Source organism: Phascolarctos cinereus, unplaced genomic scaffold, assembly GCF_003287225.1.
Source record: "Phascolarctos cinereus isolate Bilbo 61053 unplaced genomic scaffold, phaCin_HiC Scaffold_4;HRSCAF=312, whole genome shotgun sequence".
Classification (NCBI taxonomy): domain Eukaryota; kingdom Metazoa; phylum Chordata; class Mammalia; order Diprotodontia; family Phascolarctidae; genus Phascolarctos; species Phascolarctos cinereus.
Window position 1 is genome coordinate 176738938 of NW_027555847.1, and position 20116 is coordinate 176759053.

At 36.4% G+C, this 20116-nt stretch overlaps 1 protein-coding gene across 1 annotated transcript in view; it reads left to right on the forward strand.

Annotated features, from left to right (window-relative positions):
* SVEP1 (sushi, von Willebrand factor type A, EGF and pentraxin domain containing 1) overlaps positions 1-20116 on the forward strand; it is a 317149-nt gene that overhangs the window by 136771 nt on the left and 160262 nt on the right. Inside the window, 2 exon segments of the mRNA XM_021001765.2 lie at positions 3118-3297; positions 19651-19848. Of these exon segments, the coding sequence (XP_020857424.1) occupies positions 3118-3297; positions 19651-19848 (378 nt within the window).

Sequence of the window (20116 nt, forward strand, 5' to 3'; positions counted from 1 at the left end):
TAATTAGAAGGAGTGAGTTCACTTGGCAAACTAGGATAAACAATCCCTCAGACATTTTTTCCAATAAGAGGGTCTGCATTTCTTCACATTTAAGTTACTCTCATGAGTCTAAGAAGGAAATATAATTCCAAAAAAGATTATGCCCTGGAAAACATAGGGAAAAATATGCCTAACGGGAATTTTTCTCTGCTGCACTTGCATGTTAAGATATGTTTGCATGTAAGAAAAATTGAAAGAAACTCCACTGGAAATAAATTAAAGGTTATAGAAAACCAAGGAATAATCCTAAGGATTATAACTTAAGAACTCTGAGAATTAGTAAATACATAAAAGAAAGCATAATTCCTAGAGGGGCTCAGTAGGCTAAAACAGATTTATAGATTATAGTAAAGCTAGCTTATTTAAATATATTAAAACTCATGGGTTATATGCACCTAGTAGACAAATACATACCCCTAAACATTAATAATAAATAGAGAGGTCAATCAGTCAAAAATGTTTATTAAGCACCTAATATGTACCTATATATTAAACACTGGTGATATAAAGAAAGGCAAAAGATAGTGCCTTCCTCAAGGAGCTCACATTCTAATGAGGGAGACAACATGGAAATAACTATGTACAAACAAGTTATATATGGGATAAAGAGTAAATAATCAAAAGAAGGAAGGCATTAGCATTAAGGAGGATCGGGAAAGGTAGAATTTTTGCTGGGATTTGAAGGAAGCTCCTTGAGGGAAGGGTCAGTCTGGTTCTTTTTTGTCCTTGTATCTCCTGCATCTAGTGTCTGACACCTAGTAGGCACTTACTGAATGCTTGGTGATTGATTATTGCCCCCTCTACTAAAGAGATGAGATGTGAGAAATGGGTTCTCTTTTATTAATTTTATTAATGACACTAGTGATGGTGTCAACAAGAGGACATATCCTTTGCATTGTTTTTTTCTCTGGTGCTAAAATTTTGAGCCATTTGGCCCACACTCATTCATTTGGCTCTGCTTGTGTGAACACTCTTAAGGATTTGTGACCTAGTTGCCTGGGATTAGGGGTGCAAGCTGTAGCCATGGAACAGAAGGTAATGTATTCACATGTTGGGAGATATCTCTAGTTCTATCCCTATCCTTATCTCCATCTATCTCCATCCCTGTCCCTGGTCCCTGTTTCTATCCTCTCCCTCTCCCTCTCTCTCTCTCTCTCTCTCTCTCTCTCTCTCTCTCTCTCTCTCTCTCCCCCATCACACACACACACTCACCCACTTTCCCCATTGGTGTACTTATAAAAGTGTTTCTTGACTGTAGTGTAAGTCCCTAGATTCTTGTCCCACCCCACTATATCCACATACCAGTATGATTTGGGGAGGGTTGATTAAATGTCCTCTTGTTTGTGATTTTGAGGGGTACATATCCAATATTTATTCAACTGTGAATATGTTATACTCTGCAGGTAGAATCCCTGAGGTCAAGTATCATCTCACTTTTTGTATCCCCCATGCCTAGCACAAGCACATAGAAGATGTTTAATAAATACATGTTTGATTTTTGAAAAAAAACATATATATTGCCTGGTACAATTCTATGCAAACAGTAGGAGCTTAATAATTGTATGGTATTGCTTCTAATGATGAATTTTTCCCTGAATTGAATGTGAAGGCTTACCTTATTGAATGCCCTAGTTAAATGGTTCCACAAAACATGACCTAAGCCAAATGTGTGTATGTAGGGGATATAAGGTAAGGAGAAAATGTTAGTTTTACAGGAGAAGAAATGATCTATGTAGCTGAAGCTTCAGGAAGCAAAGCCACATGTAAAATTAGATTCCATGACCATGGGGAAGTAGTAGCTGCCTCCAAAGACTGACCAGGTCAGGGATTGGAGTGTTTGAGAAAACTGTAAGGGCAGAAACAATCCTGGAACTGAATGGTAGAAGTTGAGATCTGCTTGGCTAGACGACAGCTGATGAGGGCAGAGGATGATGAAAATTTATCCCTAGATTATTCTGGGGCAAAGAGAGAAAGGCAAAGGAAAGAATAATAAGGCACAAATCTGGACTGGTATAAGGTCATCTGAGGGTCCTAGGATCATAAACTGTAGCTCTAAAGGACTCCTTGGGTTATGTCCTTATTGCAGGGTTGGGGATATGATAACGAAACTTGGCTGCAATGACTTGTACTGTGAAATTAAGCTGATTGGGATAATACTGTGTAGCCTATGCCTGAATTATTTTGGCCCCCACAGATATTATTTGTGTGATTAAGACCTGAGGAATTTGGCATTCTTGTGCATTTTGGAAAGACACATGGTTTCCTTATTTCACATTTCCCATCACGTTACAGAATGTGCTTCTCGGTTATTTATGTAATAACTACTGGGAAAATCATTGAAAGATGCCAGATTTTCCATATTTTGACACTAGTTGGAAAGAGCCTGGTGGATTGTCTCCCCCATTAGTACTGCCAGTCATTTGGTAAAATTAACTCACTTCAAACACTTTGGGGAACTCATCCAAGAGCCTACACTAAAACAGATGGTAGATTTAAAAGACTCAGTCTCTCTTGTTTTGCCCTATTCCATTTCAGCTGTAGCATTATTTAATTTCTTGTAAAATTCTGACTCACAAGATCCCAAAGCTGAATCCTAAGTTCTTCTAAACCGTAATGCAACCATAGAAATTATAGTATGTTCAGTGAATTAACAAAAAAGGGTGGGAAAGCACATTCAACTAAGTTTAATATGGATTACCATCATTTGTGTTTCAAAATGATGTCTTTGCAACAGGCTGAGAGAGCATAGGAAGGCACTTAGGGTGTAGACTAGAAAGACTGCCATTGGCATGCATGGATGTCTGCACCCTGGGTCAAAGCCTCAGTGGTCTTCAAATGAGCTATAACCTTGCCTGCAGATACATAGTGTGAATTCTATGAAATAATCCAGAAAACTACTGAAACACTTAGGCTTCCTTGATAATGTATCAGTGCGCTACAAGCATTTTTAAGTATGAAAGAAATCAAGGTTTGAAAAAGCCTTCCATCATCTCCCAAAATATTATCAATACCATGTTATCTCTTTAAGATGTGTTATGTAAATTTCAACTAGAGTCCATTTCTTTTCTTGTTATGTAGTTCGGACATGTCCTCAACTCCGCAAGCCTGAGAATGGTGAAATCAGTTGTACATCAGGTGAAACGTTATACAGGACAGTATGCTCGATAACCTGTAATGAGGGCTACAGACTGGAAGGAAGTCCTAGACTCACTTGTCAAGGCAATTCCCAGTGGGATGGGATAGAACCCCGGTGTGTGGGTAAGTTTTCAATCAGTAAACTACTTTGTTTACATCTGTTATAATCCAGTGTTTGCTTGTGATGACCTGTCCCTCAAACATGACTCACAAAAAAAGAGGTTGTATAAAATGTTGTAATCTGTAACTGCATGTGTAAATTGTTTGTATTATGGAATATAATGCCTAATGTACCTGGAATAATTGAGGAAGAAGATATTTGTTGTTGTTGATATCTGTTGAATTTTTCAAGTGATAAGTTTCTCTTATAAAGTACCAATTTTGTTTCGATCATTTGGGATAGATATCTTTCCAAAATGTTTTCTGACCATAGTATTTCAGGTATGGTCTTACTAAGGCAGAGTAGAACAGAACTATTATTTCTCTTGTTCAGAATACTTTGCCTCTATTGATGCCACCTAGGAAACATTAGCTTTTTTGACTTTTGTGTCATATTGTCTTATATGGAACTTGAAGTCCACTAAAACCTCCAGGGGCAGTGAGGTGGTTCAGTGAATAGAGTGCCTGGGCCTGGAGTCAGGAGCACCTGAGTTCAAATCCAGCCTCAGACACTTACTAGTTGTGTGGCCCTGGGTAAGTCACTTAACCTGTTTGCCTTAATCCACTGGTGAAGGAGATGGCAAACCACTCTAGAATCTTTGTTGAGAAAGCCCCATGGAGAGTGTTGGTGTGTTATGGTCCACAGGGTCATAAAGAGTCAGACATAATTGAACTGAACCCAAAAAAAATTAAAAAATAAAAACACACAATTAAAAAAAACAAAACAAAACAAAATCCCCACATCTTTTTTTCACAGAAATTGTTGGCTAGCCACGCCTATCTAAATTACAAGTACGAAGCTGATATTTTAATTCAGATGTAAAACTTTACATTTATTCTAATTAAATTAAATTTTATTAGATTTGGCCCAGCTTTTTTTAACCCTTAGGAATGTTTTATGGATGTGGACTCTGTCACACAACACGTTAACTGTCCCTTCTAGCTTAACATCATCAGTGGATAAGCAGGCCAACTCTGCTTTCGTCAAAATCACTGACTAAAAATATTGAACAGCACAGAACCAAGTATGGCTCCTTGGTGAACTCCCATAGAGACCTCTCTCTGAGTTGATATTGGCCTACTAATGATAGCTTTTTGGATTGACTCAGCAATTTCCTAAATGCTCCTAACTGTACAATCATCTAACCGTATCTCTGAACCTTGTTTAGAAGTATAGCATGACTTTCAAATACCTTACTGAAATATCTAGATATTTTATAAAAATCTAGAGATAACAAATCTCAAAACCTAAAATAAGCATACTATATCTAAGTATGCTATAAGATGCAAGATAACTGCTCTGTACTTGTAGTCAAGAGAGACCTGTGTTCAAATCTCAGCTCTAGAGCTAGCTGAATGACTGGGCAAGTGATTTAGTCTCTCGAAGCCTTGGTTTTCTTACATATAAAATTGGGGCAATAATACAAATACTACCTGCCTCACAGGGATTGGAAAACACTTTTATTATGTCTATAGCATCCTCTTGATCTTCCAAACAACAAAGGAAATTACGTTATTTTGGTATGATCTGCTCTTCATGAAGTCATCCTGGCTTTTCATGATATTGGTTTCCTTTCTAAATATTGCCTATCTCTTTAATTTTTTCCAGCAGTTAAGCACCTTGGTCTATAAGTTGCAGAATCTGTCCCAATGAGAGCGATATTTACCCTACTCCTGTTCTTTCAGCCTTTCAAAGATCATTGACAGATGCTCAGCATCACATACCAACATTCTTTCAGTCTCCTGAGGCAGAGGTGTTGAGCACATGGTCCATGGGCTGCATTACTTGTGAAGTATTTAATAAAATAAATTAAAAATATGATAGAACATAATGTTAATATGTAGTTTTCTGAATTATAATCATCCCATCCACTCCGAGTGTCAGATAAAACCTTCTTTGAACTTTCTCTTGCCCTCAACATATAGAAAACAAAACAAAAAAACCACCTCCTTTGTTTTCCGTAATATTCATTGCCAACCTCAGCTCCTTCTGGGTTTTAGTATTCCTAATGCCATTCTTACAAAACCAGAACTATCCTAGCAGTTGCTGAGACAAGGACTCATCCAGAAATTATGCTTCATTTGGACATGAGTTTCTGGGACTACTGCTATGTAGAAACTATGCTAAATCTGAGCCTGCTCTCCCCAGAGACCAAGGTAGCATAAGGGAGAAAATGCATTTAAAGTGTAAAACATGTATATTTTATTCTTGCCATAGATTTGAAGTAAATATTCCTTTCTAAAACTTTTCTTTTCAAGAAAATAAACCACACCACAATACTTTTAAAAATTAATTCTCATTCATTTACCCATCTATACTTTCTTGTTCTCTACATTAAAAAAAAAAACTAAGTTGATTGATGCATTCTCTGTGTGCAGATAAATATGTATCTTTGTGGGAGGCAGTATATTACAATGGAAAAAGTGCTTTGGATTTAGAAGACATGGATTCAAATTCTGGTTGTAATGTTTACTACCTGTGTGACTTTGAGTCAGTTACTTAACCTTTTTTAGTCTCATTTTCTACATCTTGAAAAAAAATTAGTGTATTGGACTAGCTGGCCTTTCCAGCTCTAAATTATGGGTGCTATTGGCAGTTCCCTCTACCTTTCCTCATCAGAATAATATCTGCCTATATTTCTAGAATTTCGCTCCTGAGAGCTTCCTGTCTCTCTTTGGCTGACTTCTGCAGAATATTGGGCCTCTGAATACTATCATTTCTTCTGCAGAACCTTTACCCAAATTTGGGCTACACACTGAACAAGAATCACCTTTCCTTTCCTCCATCATGAACTCTATAATGACGTTATCCCTTGCCCTCAAGGTTTACCTCATTTCTTCAGCCTTATTCTTGCTTATGGGGAGAATGAGATCCAGAGCAACAATTACCTTATTGCTTCTGTGGCTCTAGAGTATGAAGTTATTATCATGGCAAATCACAAATTTTTCAGCTACTCTCTTTTTTTGTTAGCGGATACTCCAGCAGACATCCAGATAGTCAGGGTCCTGCAATCATGACAACATTATGCCTCCATCCCAGACTGTGATCTATTTCCCAAATTCTTTGTCAGTTTTCTCCTTCTGTCCAGGTACTTTGTAGCCTACTATGATGACATCACTTTTGTTTCTTCTTCCACTAATCATAACCCAAACACTCTGCCACTTCTTATTTCGGTACTTCTCACATATATATAACTTCCTAATGTAAAATGATCCTTTACTCCCTCTTTAACCTATGCTGCTCCTTTTGCATAATATGTATTCTTCTAGAATCATATTAATGAGATATGTCTTATACCTATGATATCTGACTTCCCTCCTGTATTAAGATCTCTAGTTCATCCTGTTTATTACGCATACTTTGTGGATTTTTATGTAGACATCTGAAGCCATGAATTTCATTTGTGTGTCTGGAATATTATCTCTCATTAATTACTGGTCCTCTAGTCTGCTATTCTTTCTGGTTTGTAAATATTTCTTTTTATGCTACCAAGCTTGACAGTTATCTCCTTCCCTCTCCCTTTCCACTGGAAAGCCCTCATGATCATATTTGTAAAACTATAAGCAGGCAAATATATTCTTACTGTCCCTTCTTAGCTGTGTTCCATCCCTGGCCAAGATCTCATCATTCTATTTATTTTAAAAAGCCACTATCCAAAAGTATAAATCCAATTCTAAGACACTGAGACTTGCCCTCTTAGCCAGATTTTTACATATCAGATTCACCTTTTTCTTCAGAATCCTCTGTCTCCCGGTGGCAAGAGTCATGAAAAATACCCCCTGTGACTTTTTACCAGTTTACTGGTTTTTACCAGGATTCCATAATCCTTAGCAATGCTTTTTTTTTAACCTGTTGTGCTATTTGTTCCCACATGAATTAATAGTTTTGACAAGTCTTAGGATGTTCACCATCAAACCCCATATATGTCCCAAAGAGACAACATGCCTTTCTATTGTTTGTATCAGGTTGATAAATAACCACCCCTTTACTTTTCAAAACAGAGTCACCAAGCACGATTCTCCTTTTCTTCCTCTGGCCCTAAGGGATCCCTTCTTACCTGCTAGCATCTCTGGATCATGCCTTGGAGCACAAAATGCTGCTTCCACCTGAAATGGGCCAGTTTCCCCCTATGCAAGAGTAAACTCATGCCTGTTCCTTGGGTCTAACTCAGAGGTCCTACTTTTTAGCTTCTTTCTCTGTGTGGCATTCTTATGCACCCCCAGCCTTCTGAGTAAGTTAGGACTGCCCTCTGCCTCTGCACATTGTTTTTCTCCTCCTTGAAAATGTTCTTATGTTCTTTCAAAGAATAGTTCTCTGATAGTCTAGAGAGAGAAGAAATGCATTGCCCCAAACCTCTCACTTTTCCACCTACAACAAAAATCAATGCACTTTCCATCTATTTTATCTGTATCTTGTAATGCCTATTTATTTCCATGCAGCCTTCTCCAATATTGTGTGTTTATGATGTGCTTATCATTGATATGATAGGACAAGGACTGTTTTTGCCTTGCTTTGTATCTGAAGTCCTTAGCATAGTTCCTAGCACTTAGTGAGTGGGTAATAAGTTTGTTGATTGATTGTTCCTGGTATGTATATAAATGCAGGGGTATGCAAATGCTACAAGTCAAGGCTCGATTTATTGTTTTATTGGGTGCTCAGACTTAAGAAAGTGATGGAGAACATTGTAATAATACAGATTAAGATTAAAAATGTGTCATGCACACATTTTTCCCAGAGAGCCAGTTGTTAAACATTTATGAGCACACCCCTGCATGTGTTACTTGATACTGTCAAATGAGATAATATTTGTAAAGCACTAACACAATGCCTGGCACATAGTAGATACTATATAAATACTTACTCCGTTCTTTCCTTGCCCTATCAGAAACACGGGCACTGTTTATTAGGTCACCACAAAATTCTACTTACCCTTCCCCATACTTCTCTGAAGCCAAATCCTCAATACTTCCTTAAATTACTATTAAGCACAGGACCAACCTTCTCCTAAACCCCACCCAATAACACCAAGAATAATTGAAAATGTACTTTACAAAGTATAGGGTGTCCCCAAAGTCTTAACTGCAGTTTTAAGTTTTAATAACTTATATTTATTAAGTGTTAGCTTTAATACCTTAAAACTGAATTAAAACTTTGGGGACACCCTGTATAATGGAAAGAACACTGGACTTGGAGTTAGTAGAAACTTGGTTTCCTTCCTAACAGTGGCCTCCAAAGTTGTTTAACCTTTCAATAGTGTAGAGTGCGTGACATTTTATCTCCCTTGCACCCAGCACAGTGATTGTATGATGATGTCTCAACCGCAAACCCAGCAAGAAGAGGCCTAACTCTATCCTTTTCTTCTTTATCTCACTAGATCTTTGCCCCAATTTCACTGGATGTATGTTTGAAGGCATGTCATTCACATATTTTATGATATCCAATGATAAAAAGAAAGCAACTATCAGTAGATGTGTTTGAAAGTACTTGCAATAAAATTCAGTGTTAGGCATCACAGATTAAGGCCATCAGCTGATTGCAAGCCACAGGTAGCAAAGCAAACTCTACAATGAGTTTATTTGTAAATTATTCTAAAATGTGCAATTATCATTACAAGGATCTAAAACATCTCCAGAGGCCTCGGGATGGAAAATGCTGTCCACATCCTATGGAAAGAACTATGGAAGTCGAATCGCTATCACTTATTTGTACCTTCTGTTGAGTTTTGTTTCATCTTTCTGATGGTTCCTCCTATTGGTTTTAATTTTTACTTACAACTTCACTAATGTGAAAATATGCTTAATGGGAATGTAAATGTAAAGCCTATATCAGATTGTGGGCTATCTTGGGGGGGGGAGGAAGGGGGAGAAAAATTTTCAACTCAAAAGCATATGAAAGTGATTGTTGATAAATCAAAATAAATTAATAAAATTTTTTAAAAAATTTAAAAAATAAAGGCATGGATAACAACCCATCTAATCCATCCAAAAATAAAATAAAATAAAATGTGCAATTATACTGCATATAGATAGATAGATAGATATACATGCTAAATCATATGAATGTGAATCATTTTTATTTTCCTCAAAACACTTTAAATGCAGGTGTTTATAGACATGTATTATACTCACAGTGCATTCTGACGAAGATCAATATCTTTTCTTACTATGTAGATTATAAGACATGATGCAAAAGTTGGAACTATTTATAATATATTTAAATAGACATTGGGTAAAATCTATTTCTTGTCCATTAGGAAAAGCTAATTCAAATAGGAAGAATTATTTCAAATTGAAAGAACTGTTCCAGTCCGGAAATGACCCAGACAGAGAGACTACAGTTGTGTAATAACAATGATAAACATATCAACAATGAAAGAGAAAAATGTATTATACTAATAACCTTTCTAGAGCACACATCTGAAATTAATTGTTACTGTGAAAGCAAAATTAAATGTTTTACTAGAATACCATTTCTAATGTTGCCGTTCCACTGGGATGTTCAAATGAGCCACAATCAGATTCCTAGAAGAGATAAGCCTAGATATATTTCTATAATCTGTATATACTTACATGCCTATATGGGTGAGTATACTTGTCTTCACCATTATTTAAGCTAAATCCTAATTATTTCTTTTTTTTTATGGAAGTTTTCTTATTCATCCCTAAATGCAATAAAGATAAAGCTAGATTTGGAGTCAGAAAATTCTGGGCCCAAATTTTATCCTGGGTATTTACTTGCTCTGTGACCCAAGGCAAGTAACCTAACTTCTGTCTACCTCTTCCATAAAATGGGAATAATACCTCTACTTAACTCTAGAGGGTTGTTATGAGGGTCAAATGAGATTAATGTATTTTGTAAATACATAAATACTTAAAGTACTATAGGAATAGATTTTTTTGGAGGGTAGGCGAAATGTCAACCAGTGATTTCATTGCTATGACACCTTCTATTGAGGCAGATTTTCAACTGCCTCTAATTTATGGCCTTAGAGATTAGCTTGGAGGCACTGAAAAGTTAAGTAACTTGTCTGAGTTCACATTAGTATGTGTTAGAGACAATACTTGAACTCAGGTTTCACTCCAAAATGGCTCTCTATCCATACTAACTCTTATAAAATGTTCAGCAACTGAGGCCGGATCGCCCAGGATCGCAAAGGCTATACTAGTTATGTTGTATAAGAGACTGGGGCTTGACTTCATTCATTCAGTAAATATTTATTAAGCACTTACTATGTGCTGGGCACTGTTCTAAGTGCAGGGGGATACAAAGAGGTGAAAAAGATAATGCCCGCCCTCAAGCACCTGACAATGTAATTTGAACTCAGCTGTCTCTCTGCTGTACCACCTAGCTGCATTATATATAGGCCACTGTGCCAGGTTTTGAGGAATGTAAAGTGGCATAAAATATGATCTTTAACCTGAGAGAAAATAAGGAGGAGGAGGATTGGTTAGTAATCTACTTCTGGAAAACTATAAGATTCACTGACCATATGCTTAGAAACTTAATTTACACATGTGAGGAGGCAAACAAATAGTCTGATCATAAAGTGAGTCAGAAATTCTCCTAAGAAGTAAAGGGATTATTTTTTTAAAAAATATGCCTGAAATTATCATTAGCTACCATGGAGTCAGACCAGATATCAAAGTGTCATGGGAATTACAGGAAAAAAAAAACCCTCAGCTAGTCTTAGTTTGGCAGGGTGAGATTCTTATTCACAATTTGGTTTCAGCAGCAGAATCACATCATGGAATGGCCAGTTGCCAACCAAAGAGAACTATCCAAAAATGTTATTCCAGATGGCTTCCCAAGAACATAGTAGCAATAATTTACATAGGCAACTATCTAAGACTATTTGTTGTAGAAAAGGTACTGATCTGTATTAGTAGAAGGAATTTTCCTCCCAGGAGTTCTGCAAAACCTACTCTTTGCCTTTATGGTGATCCTTCTATTCCTGGACCAATCTGTATTCTCCCAATCTATTTCCCTTGCTGTGGCTTCACTTGTCTTCATGAACAGCCTTGACCTCATGCTCTGTTGTGTTAATATTTCAATATCCCTCACCCCTACCCTCCATTTATTATAGGTGAGTTTAGGAAATCAGGGGCCTAACCCCTTCCCCCCACCCATCCCCCCACTAAGTCTCACATTATATAGAATTTAAGATTTACAAAAGTTCCGAAGTTAAGAAATGGGGTTAGAGATTGGTAACAGGCTCTATCCACCCAGGCATGGTAAAGCCTCTATTTTTCTTTTAAAATTATTTACTATGAACTGAATATTAAGCATCAAGACAAAGTAACTTTGCAACAATTTACATTTGAACAAATGGACTTCTAGAAATAAAATGTCATAACAACTCCAGTTACTTCTCCTAAATCTCTGTCCAGTTTCTTTGTACATTTATTCCCATTCAATTTTCCTTTTATGTGGTTATAGTCAGTAGATATTCTATTCTTTAAGGTGTGATTATTTTTGACTTTGAATTATTTCAGAGACGTCTTTCCATATTTCTTTTACTTGTCAATCTGAATTGTATTATAGTGCTCCTTTTGAACCTCAATTTATTTGATAATTTCTCTACTGTTAGACATTTAGACAGCTTTCAGTTTTTCGGTTTTGGTTTTTATTTTGTTTTTGCAGTTTTCCTCTATTCTTTAAGTACTGAAAGAGCAAGCCATCTCATTTGTCAGTCTGTTTTATTGGTTTCCTAAATCCAATGATTCAGTCTCCATGCTTTAGTTATAGCCCACACACCAGACCTTAATTTTATTCTCATCCATTCTGTTCCTTCCCAGTCACACTGTGATCCAGTTCACTCCTCTTTTAGCCAATTTCACTGTGCCCTTTTGAACTCCTGCTTTATTCTCAACAAAATCCCCTACATCCTTGACTTTTTCAGCTAACATTCCAGTTCTTTGCTTGAACAGGAATCTGATTTTTCCTGTGGATACCATATCCATTGTAATCTTCTCCAATGCAAGTTATTCTTTATTCCTCTATCCCCATCCCCCAAGCTCCTGAGGAGTTGTTATAACCTTTACTTCTTGCTGCTACAACCAGACCGTTCCTCTATGGCCATACCTAAGTGACCCTCCTTTGAATAATATCCAATCTATTTGTATTATCTTTTCCCCATCTTTGTTGTTGTGATCTACCAAACTTCTTGGCCATTCTTTCAACTTTCTCATTGACTTTAATACATGGTCCATGGTCTTCCTCTATATTTTATCCTCTGGCTTATCACTCTTATTTTACTTGTCTCCATACCCTTCCTTGACCCTATGATCTCTCATGTTAATATTGCAGTACCACTAACCATTCTGGACTGCATTCTAGACTCACTAGAACAAGACTTTTAAATGCTTGAAAACAGCAATGTCTCCTCTCTTTTGACCCTACCCCTTACCCCCAATTCCCATTATTCTCTTCTCCAGACTTTAACATCATTAGTCTTTTCAACTGATCTTCATGTGATATGGCCCTTTGCCATCCTGGATGCTGTCCAGCTCACAAATGCCCTTCCTCAAGTGTGGCACACAAAACAGAAAACAATACTCCAGACTGACAAAGATAGAGGACAGTGGGAGTACCATCTCCTGGTTTCTGGAAGCTGTGTATCCCTCAGTGCAACCTAGTATCACCCAATTTCTGCTGAATGAACATATCCCTTCTCCTCTTGCCAACATGGCACTCTATCCACCACTTTAATCCTAGTTGTTCAGCCTAGTCATTCTAGAGCAGGAGATTATAACCTTCTTTGTGATAGACTCCTCAAAATAATGTTTCTAAATACTTAAAATACATAAGATCACAAAGAAAATCAATTACTTTGAAATGCAATTATCAAAATACTTTTCAAAAAATATACACAGATTCACATAACTCAGGTGAGGAGCTTCTTTTTTAGAGGCAACGTATATATGAGTCGCCTACCAAGCCCACTTCTGACTAACTGACCTGTCGAACTGTAGGCAAAATTCCTGAACTTCTCAGGACCCTATACTTGTATGTAAAATGAAGAGGTTGAACTAGAAGGCTTCTGAAGTTCCCTCCAGTTCTAGAGCTATGAATCAGTGTTGCATTCCCTTCCTCCTATTGGGAACATCAGTATGTACCACAGGCTCACTCAGGGCCTTTGTTACTTCCATCTTTGTTTCACCAGTGTCTTGCACAATATTTTGCACACAAATGATGCTTGACAAATATTTGTTGAATTCAGTTCGATTCAATTCAGTTTCAGTTCTCATTTTGATCACTGACCTTTCTCTTACATGTATTACTAATTAGAATTTTTTAGTGTCTAGTTCCGGTTTTTATTCTCTGACTCTAGGTCCCAACCTCTGTCTTACTTTGTAATAGTTTACTATACTCTGTCAGACTTAGACATGATAAATGATAGACATCTCAAAGCACACGACATTAGAATAGTTGACCTTTATTCCTATTTGCTAGATAACCATATGACATTTAATAAAGAAATTTATAAATTAAAAGCAAAATTTCCAAAATAAATGAGTCACTGTATGTGATTGCCTCCAAAAATTTCAAAATATGCATCTTGCCAAATCTTATAAACTCAGGAATGTAAGCAAATTTTTGATAGTGTCCCGGAGAAACACAAGGTTTATGAAATCATCAATTCATAGTTTTCATTAATTAACAAAGTCTTGGAACAAATTATTACTTTACGTGTGTGTATTGGGGTTGGGAGGGAGGGAACTTAAGCAATGGATTGGTACGCTGTTAAATTTGCCTAAGAGGACTGGTATTCAGTCCTGGCTCTGACGTTTAATATGTATGACCTTGGAAAAGTCTCAACTTCTCCAGACTTCAGACAGGTTTCAACTAGATAATGTCTGAGGGTCCCCTCCACCTCTAAATCTTGTATTGGTTGTTCAGTAGTTCAGTCATGTCTGACTCTTTGTGACCCCATTTGGGGTTTTCTTGGCAAAGATCCTGGAGTGGTTTGCCATTTCCTTCTCCAGCTCATTTTCAGGTGAGGGAACTGAGACAAATAGGGTTAAGTGACTTGCCCATGGTAACATAACTAGTAAGTATCTGAGGCCAGACTTAAACTCACAAAAGGTGAGTCTTTCTGACTTCAGGTCCAGCATTCTATCCACTGTGCCACCTATCTATATTGTTAGACTATTTTTATAGTCTGTTATTATTATCATTGCATATATTAGACTATGTATAGTCTATCAAATTAAATATTACAATTGTATATATTGTTTTCCTGCCAACTATGTCATTTTGTAGAAGATAAAACCAAGACCCAGAATGAATGAGTGACTTGGCAAAGGTCACACAAGTGTTAAGTGGAAGATCAGGATTGGAATACAGGTGACAGCAAATTCCAAATCGAGGTCTCATTCCATAGTACCACACTACCCTGCTTAATAAACCCACCTTGATGTGAGTTAGATCTGCACAGATCAAATGTGTATTTTCTGACAAAGCTATAAAGCATGCAAAAATAGCTTTATTCTTACTAGAAATATGTAGTTGCTATTTCTGTTTTAAATTGTGTTTCTTTATAGGAGTAGATTATCCTGAGCAAGGTTGCCAGGGTGGACACAGAGTGAATAATAAAGAAAATTTATAATTTTATAATTTATATTATATATGTAATATGTAATTTATAATAATAAAGAAAATTGTAGTAAAAAAGGAGAGATTTTGTATTTTAGTTAGCAAATTAAAGCAATTCTATTGGCATGCAAGACATTTCTATGAGTCTATAAAACATAATGAAGCAAAGCTTTTGCAAATGTTATTGAACCTCAAGAAGCTATAAGTATCTCAATATATGAAAAGTAGGTTTACACTCTGAAACACCCAAGGCAATAAATTTAGTTCAATTCAATTCATTAAGTATTTATTTAAGTATCTACTATGTGTAAGAGATTGTGCTGGAAAAAGGGAGGGGGACAAACATTCTTAATGATAAAGTATGCAAAACCATTGTAATAGCAAGCTAACTGGTCTTCCTTCCCCAAGTTTCTTGCTATTCCAGTCTGTCCTTCACTCAGTTAATCAAACTGATCTTCCTAAAGCACAGGTCTGACCATATCACTTCTGCCCTGTTCAATAAACTCCAGTGACTTCCTATTACTTCCAAGACCAATTTTAAAATCCTCTGGCTTTTAAAACCTTTCATAACCTTGAGAGCAGGGATTTATTTATTTATTTATTCATTTGTATGTTAATTTATTTGTTTGTTTGCCTTTTATTGCATCCGCAAGAATACAAAGTATAGGAATTTTTTTTGCCCCTCTTTGTATCCCCAGGTATAGCACAGTTCCTGTCACATAATAGGCTCTCAATAAATGCTTATTAATTTGACTTAAAAAACAAGAGGTAATCCTTAATTTAGGTATATTCTATAATACCTGTTAAAAAGTTTCAAGTTATACAATTTTAGTACTGTTCATTGGTGCAAGATGTAATTACAAGAAAGTGATGAGGTTGATTTTTGTAGCTGGCTTATGAAATTGGTCTCACTATTATCTTTCACAGTGCCTTTCATTTCAATTCATATTGCTAGTACTCATGTTTAAAATAATAGAATTTCAGAATTAAAACAGATACTAAGAAGGCATCTAGCTGCATCCATACCTGAAAAAAAAAAAAAGAATACCCTTTACTGTAGCATCCCCTATAAGTGGTCACTTAGCCTATTTTTGAGGACTGCCAGTGAGGGAGGGGACAGCTATCAACTTTAGAGGCAAACCTTTCAACTTTTAGATAATTCTAATCATTAGCAAGAATTTTGTTTTGTTTTGTGTTTTACATTTAGCTGAATTCTGACCCTTTATAACTTCAACTCCAAGTTCAGCTCATTGGGTGGAGCACTGGACCTGGAGTCAGGAAGACCCGAGTTCAAATCCAGTCTCAGATACTTATTAGCTTTATGACTCTGGGAAAGTCACTTAGCCTCTGTTTGCCCTACTTTCCTTATCTGAAAAATAGGGATGATAATAATAGCATCTACTTCCCAGGGTTATTGTGAGGCTCAAACAAAATAATATTTGTAAAGTATTTTGCCAGTCTTCAAATACTATACAAATACTAGCTATTATATAACTATCCTAAAACTGCTTAACCAATATTCCTGGATAAATTCGTTAGATAAATGTACAAACATAGTATTTTCAGAGCCCTCGTCTTAAAAGAGGTAGTATAGCTGGTGGTATAGGTGGGTGTAATCCCAGATTACTCACAGGCTGTGTGACCCTGGGCACTTAACCTCTGCCTATCTCAGCATTCTCAGCTGTATAATAGGAATAATAATAGTCCTTATCCCCCCCACCAAAATTGTTGTGAAGATCAAATGAAGTAATATTTGTACAACACTTAGCACATGCTGGCACATAGTAGGCATGTAAATGCTTGATCCCTTCCCCTCAAACATATACTTCTGTGATGGGACAATTAAAGCATGCTGGCTATTCTGCAGGGACTCTATGCATACTCAGCATAAAATGAGAAGAGTCACTTAAAGAAATACTTGATGGCAGTAATTTTAAAATCATAGTATAAGGTAGGTAAAAGCCACAGCATGATACGGAGGGGGGAAATGCTGTATTTGGAGTCAGAGGACTGGGTTCAAATCCTGGTTCTGCCACTTGCCTAGATGATTTGGGGTAAAGAACTTAATCCCTCTGGGCCTCAGCTTCCTTAGACCAAGTGAAAGCCCTGTCTATCTCTTACTGTATGACCCTATAATGCAACTTCCTGATTGAGGTTGTTTTTTCTTTTTTAAAGATGTTTATAGTGATATGTGGGTGTCAAAATGCTATGATTCAATGAATAAAATATATACAGATAAAAATGTTGTACCTTATGACGTAGAAGAAGCATTCATAGATGGAAAATGCTTGATAGAAATGAATATAGGTTTTTAAGGAGCCTGGTAACACTTTGAAAGAGTTTAAGAAGAGTACCGAGTTCACATCCAGATTTACTCATTCTTTCCATTTCTCTTTTCCATCATACTCCCTGGGTGAATTCTTTGGAGTCGACATTTTGTACTTGTTTCTTATGTCTTTGACTCATTGTGTACCTAACAGCAACACTGGCTGGCAATAATACTGTGTCTTTAATGCCTTCTAATTTTGGCATAATCAGTGTACCCTAATGTTTTTGTAGACTCTTTTACTCCTGGAGATATTTTATAAAAGTTAAGAATAATTTGCTCAGCCATGTTAGTTTGACTGAATGCTTTTGGTAAAAATGGACTTTTCATTTTATGACCACTTAGAAATGGGTGTTGTTGATCAGACTGGTAAAGAGAAAACAGCCCTCAGTCTCCATCAGCTTCATGGTGACCCTTCTTGCACTTATTGATAATATATCATTTCTCCAGATAAAGAGCTCTAAGATTCCACAATCTTGACTGTAGCTGGAAGGAATTTATTAAGCATTCAAAATTTTACAGCTATTCATATGACAGGGAGAGATAAGAAATGAACTTTTGTATTTGATTAAATGTTCCTTTGGTTTTAAAATATCAGGCGTCTCTAGGGCAGAGCAAAAAAAAAATTATAGTACTGACATTCTTCACTTCAAATGTAATATCATTTAAGTGCCAACACTTCAATAACTTGAAAATGCTAAAGGAGATCATCAATTTTGAATGGTAAAAGAGTTTGGCACAGTACAGTGTCTAGTTCAATATTTTTTTCCTCTTTTTTTTTCTTCTTTTGTATTCTTTCAGAGTAGGGGTCATACCTTTCAGGGTTCCATTTTAAATGCATGAGATCATTATCATCTTCTATACAATGATGATATTGGATGACTTGTTTTCAGAACATTGATATGGTTAATTCCTATAACAAAAAGAAAACTTAGTAGTGACTAATCCTATGCAAATAATAATCCTTTACTACTAGCAATAATAATAGAATTTATAGAGTACTTTAAAGTTTGTAAAATATTTTACATACACTATCTCATTTGGTCCTTGCAACAACTTTGGAAGGTAGGTGCTATTATCTCAAAATCCATCAGAGTTTAAATGACTTTCCCATGGCTAGTAAGAGTCTGGGACAAAATTTGAATTCATGTCTTCTTGACTCTAAGTCCAATAATCTATCTGACATCATCTAGCTGTCTTTAGACTAAATGACCACTGAGGTCTCTTGCAACTCTGAAATTCTTTGAGTCTGATTCTCTAAGTTATCCCTATACCAAGGGCAGTAATCTGTGATTACATTTCACTGACAATAGAACAAAGAGAAATGGGCCTTGTTAAAATCGTAGGATGGAATGAAAGAAGAGTTTACTCACAGTGTGATTACATACTGGGGGAAAAGAAACTCATGAAGTTGAGTCTCTTAATTGGAAATATCTTTTAACATGCTAAAGATGGCAATTATAACCCAATGTAGCAGTACATACTTATGAAATCAAATAGAGATATTCTGACCTTTTCACTTGTATAAAGGGTCATGTAGGAATACAGATCCTCCAAAAAACAACAGCCATTAGAAGTTTATCCACTCTTTTGCATATTGAGAAGGCAGTGTAGGGAAGCTTATGAGTATCAAGCATCCTGTTGTATTACAGTGGTATGCAAATTAAATAAAATGAAGCAAAATAATTAAATGCAATGATATACAATAAACCTTGGAACTGCAAACCATCTTTGTTATGATATATCGTCTTCACACCCTGCATAATCTGTCCCTTTCCTATCTTTGCAGTCTTCTTATAGTTTATCCTCTATCACCCGCTCTAAGATCCAATTATGTTGGTTTACCTGCTGTTTCTCACAACTCCTTGCATTTGTACTGGCTGTTCACCAGGTCTGGAATGTTCTTCCTCCCCACCTCCAACTCTTACTTTCCCTAGTTTCCTTCAAAACTAGGCTAAACTTTCACCTTCAGTAGACTTTTCCCAGTACTCTGTCCCCAGCACCCATTGGTGCCTTCCCTCTGAAATTACCTTCCAGTTATATTTTACGTATCTTGTATGTCACATCTGCCATTAAATGTGAGCTTCCTAAAGGTATGGACCATGTTTTGCCTTTCTTTACTTCCAGAATGCTGAGAACAATACCTAATGCATAGCAAATAATTAATAAATGTTTGTTGATTAACTTGGTGCAATCACTTATTTTACACAAATTGGCACTGTGCTCACAAGATTTTGACATTTTTAATTCTTCATGATGAAATCATTCTTTTATCACAGTGAATATTAATCCCTAAACTTACCAAGAGCCATGATTTTTACTTTTCAGAGAAAATAAAAAATATGTATTTACAATAAGATACTTGTAATAACATTCTTGCATTTATCTTCCTTAGAACGCCACTGCCCCACTTTTCAGAAGCCCAAAGGTGTGACCATTCATCCATCAAGCTGTGGAAGAGGATTAGCTAAGATTGGTACTGTGTGTCAATTAAGTTGTCCCCCAGGATTCGTCTTATCTGGAGCCAGGGGAGATGTGAGATGTACCAGTTCAGGGAAATGGAGTACCAAAATTCAGACAGCTATTTGTAAAGGTATGTAGTCTATTTCTACGAATTAAAGGAAGAAATTCCTGACCAAAGCCATGTTAGCACTAGATGAACTATGCATGAAGTTCATGATCCATTATTTGTACCATCATTGTCATCATTCTGCATTAATGGAACACCCTTTGGGTATATGAGGGCTCAAAGGTTTACATAATCATTTTTTTGTGCCTCTCTTATACTCCCACAGACACTCTAACTCTGTAAATGTTTGTAATAAGGTACAGTTTGTATTGTTCTCTTTTATCCTGGAAGA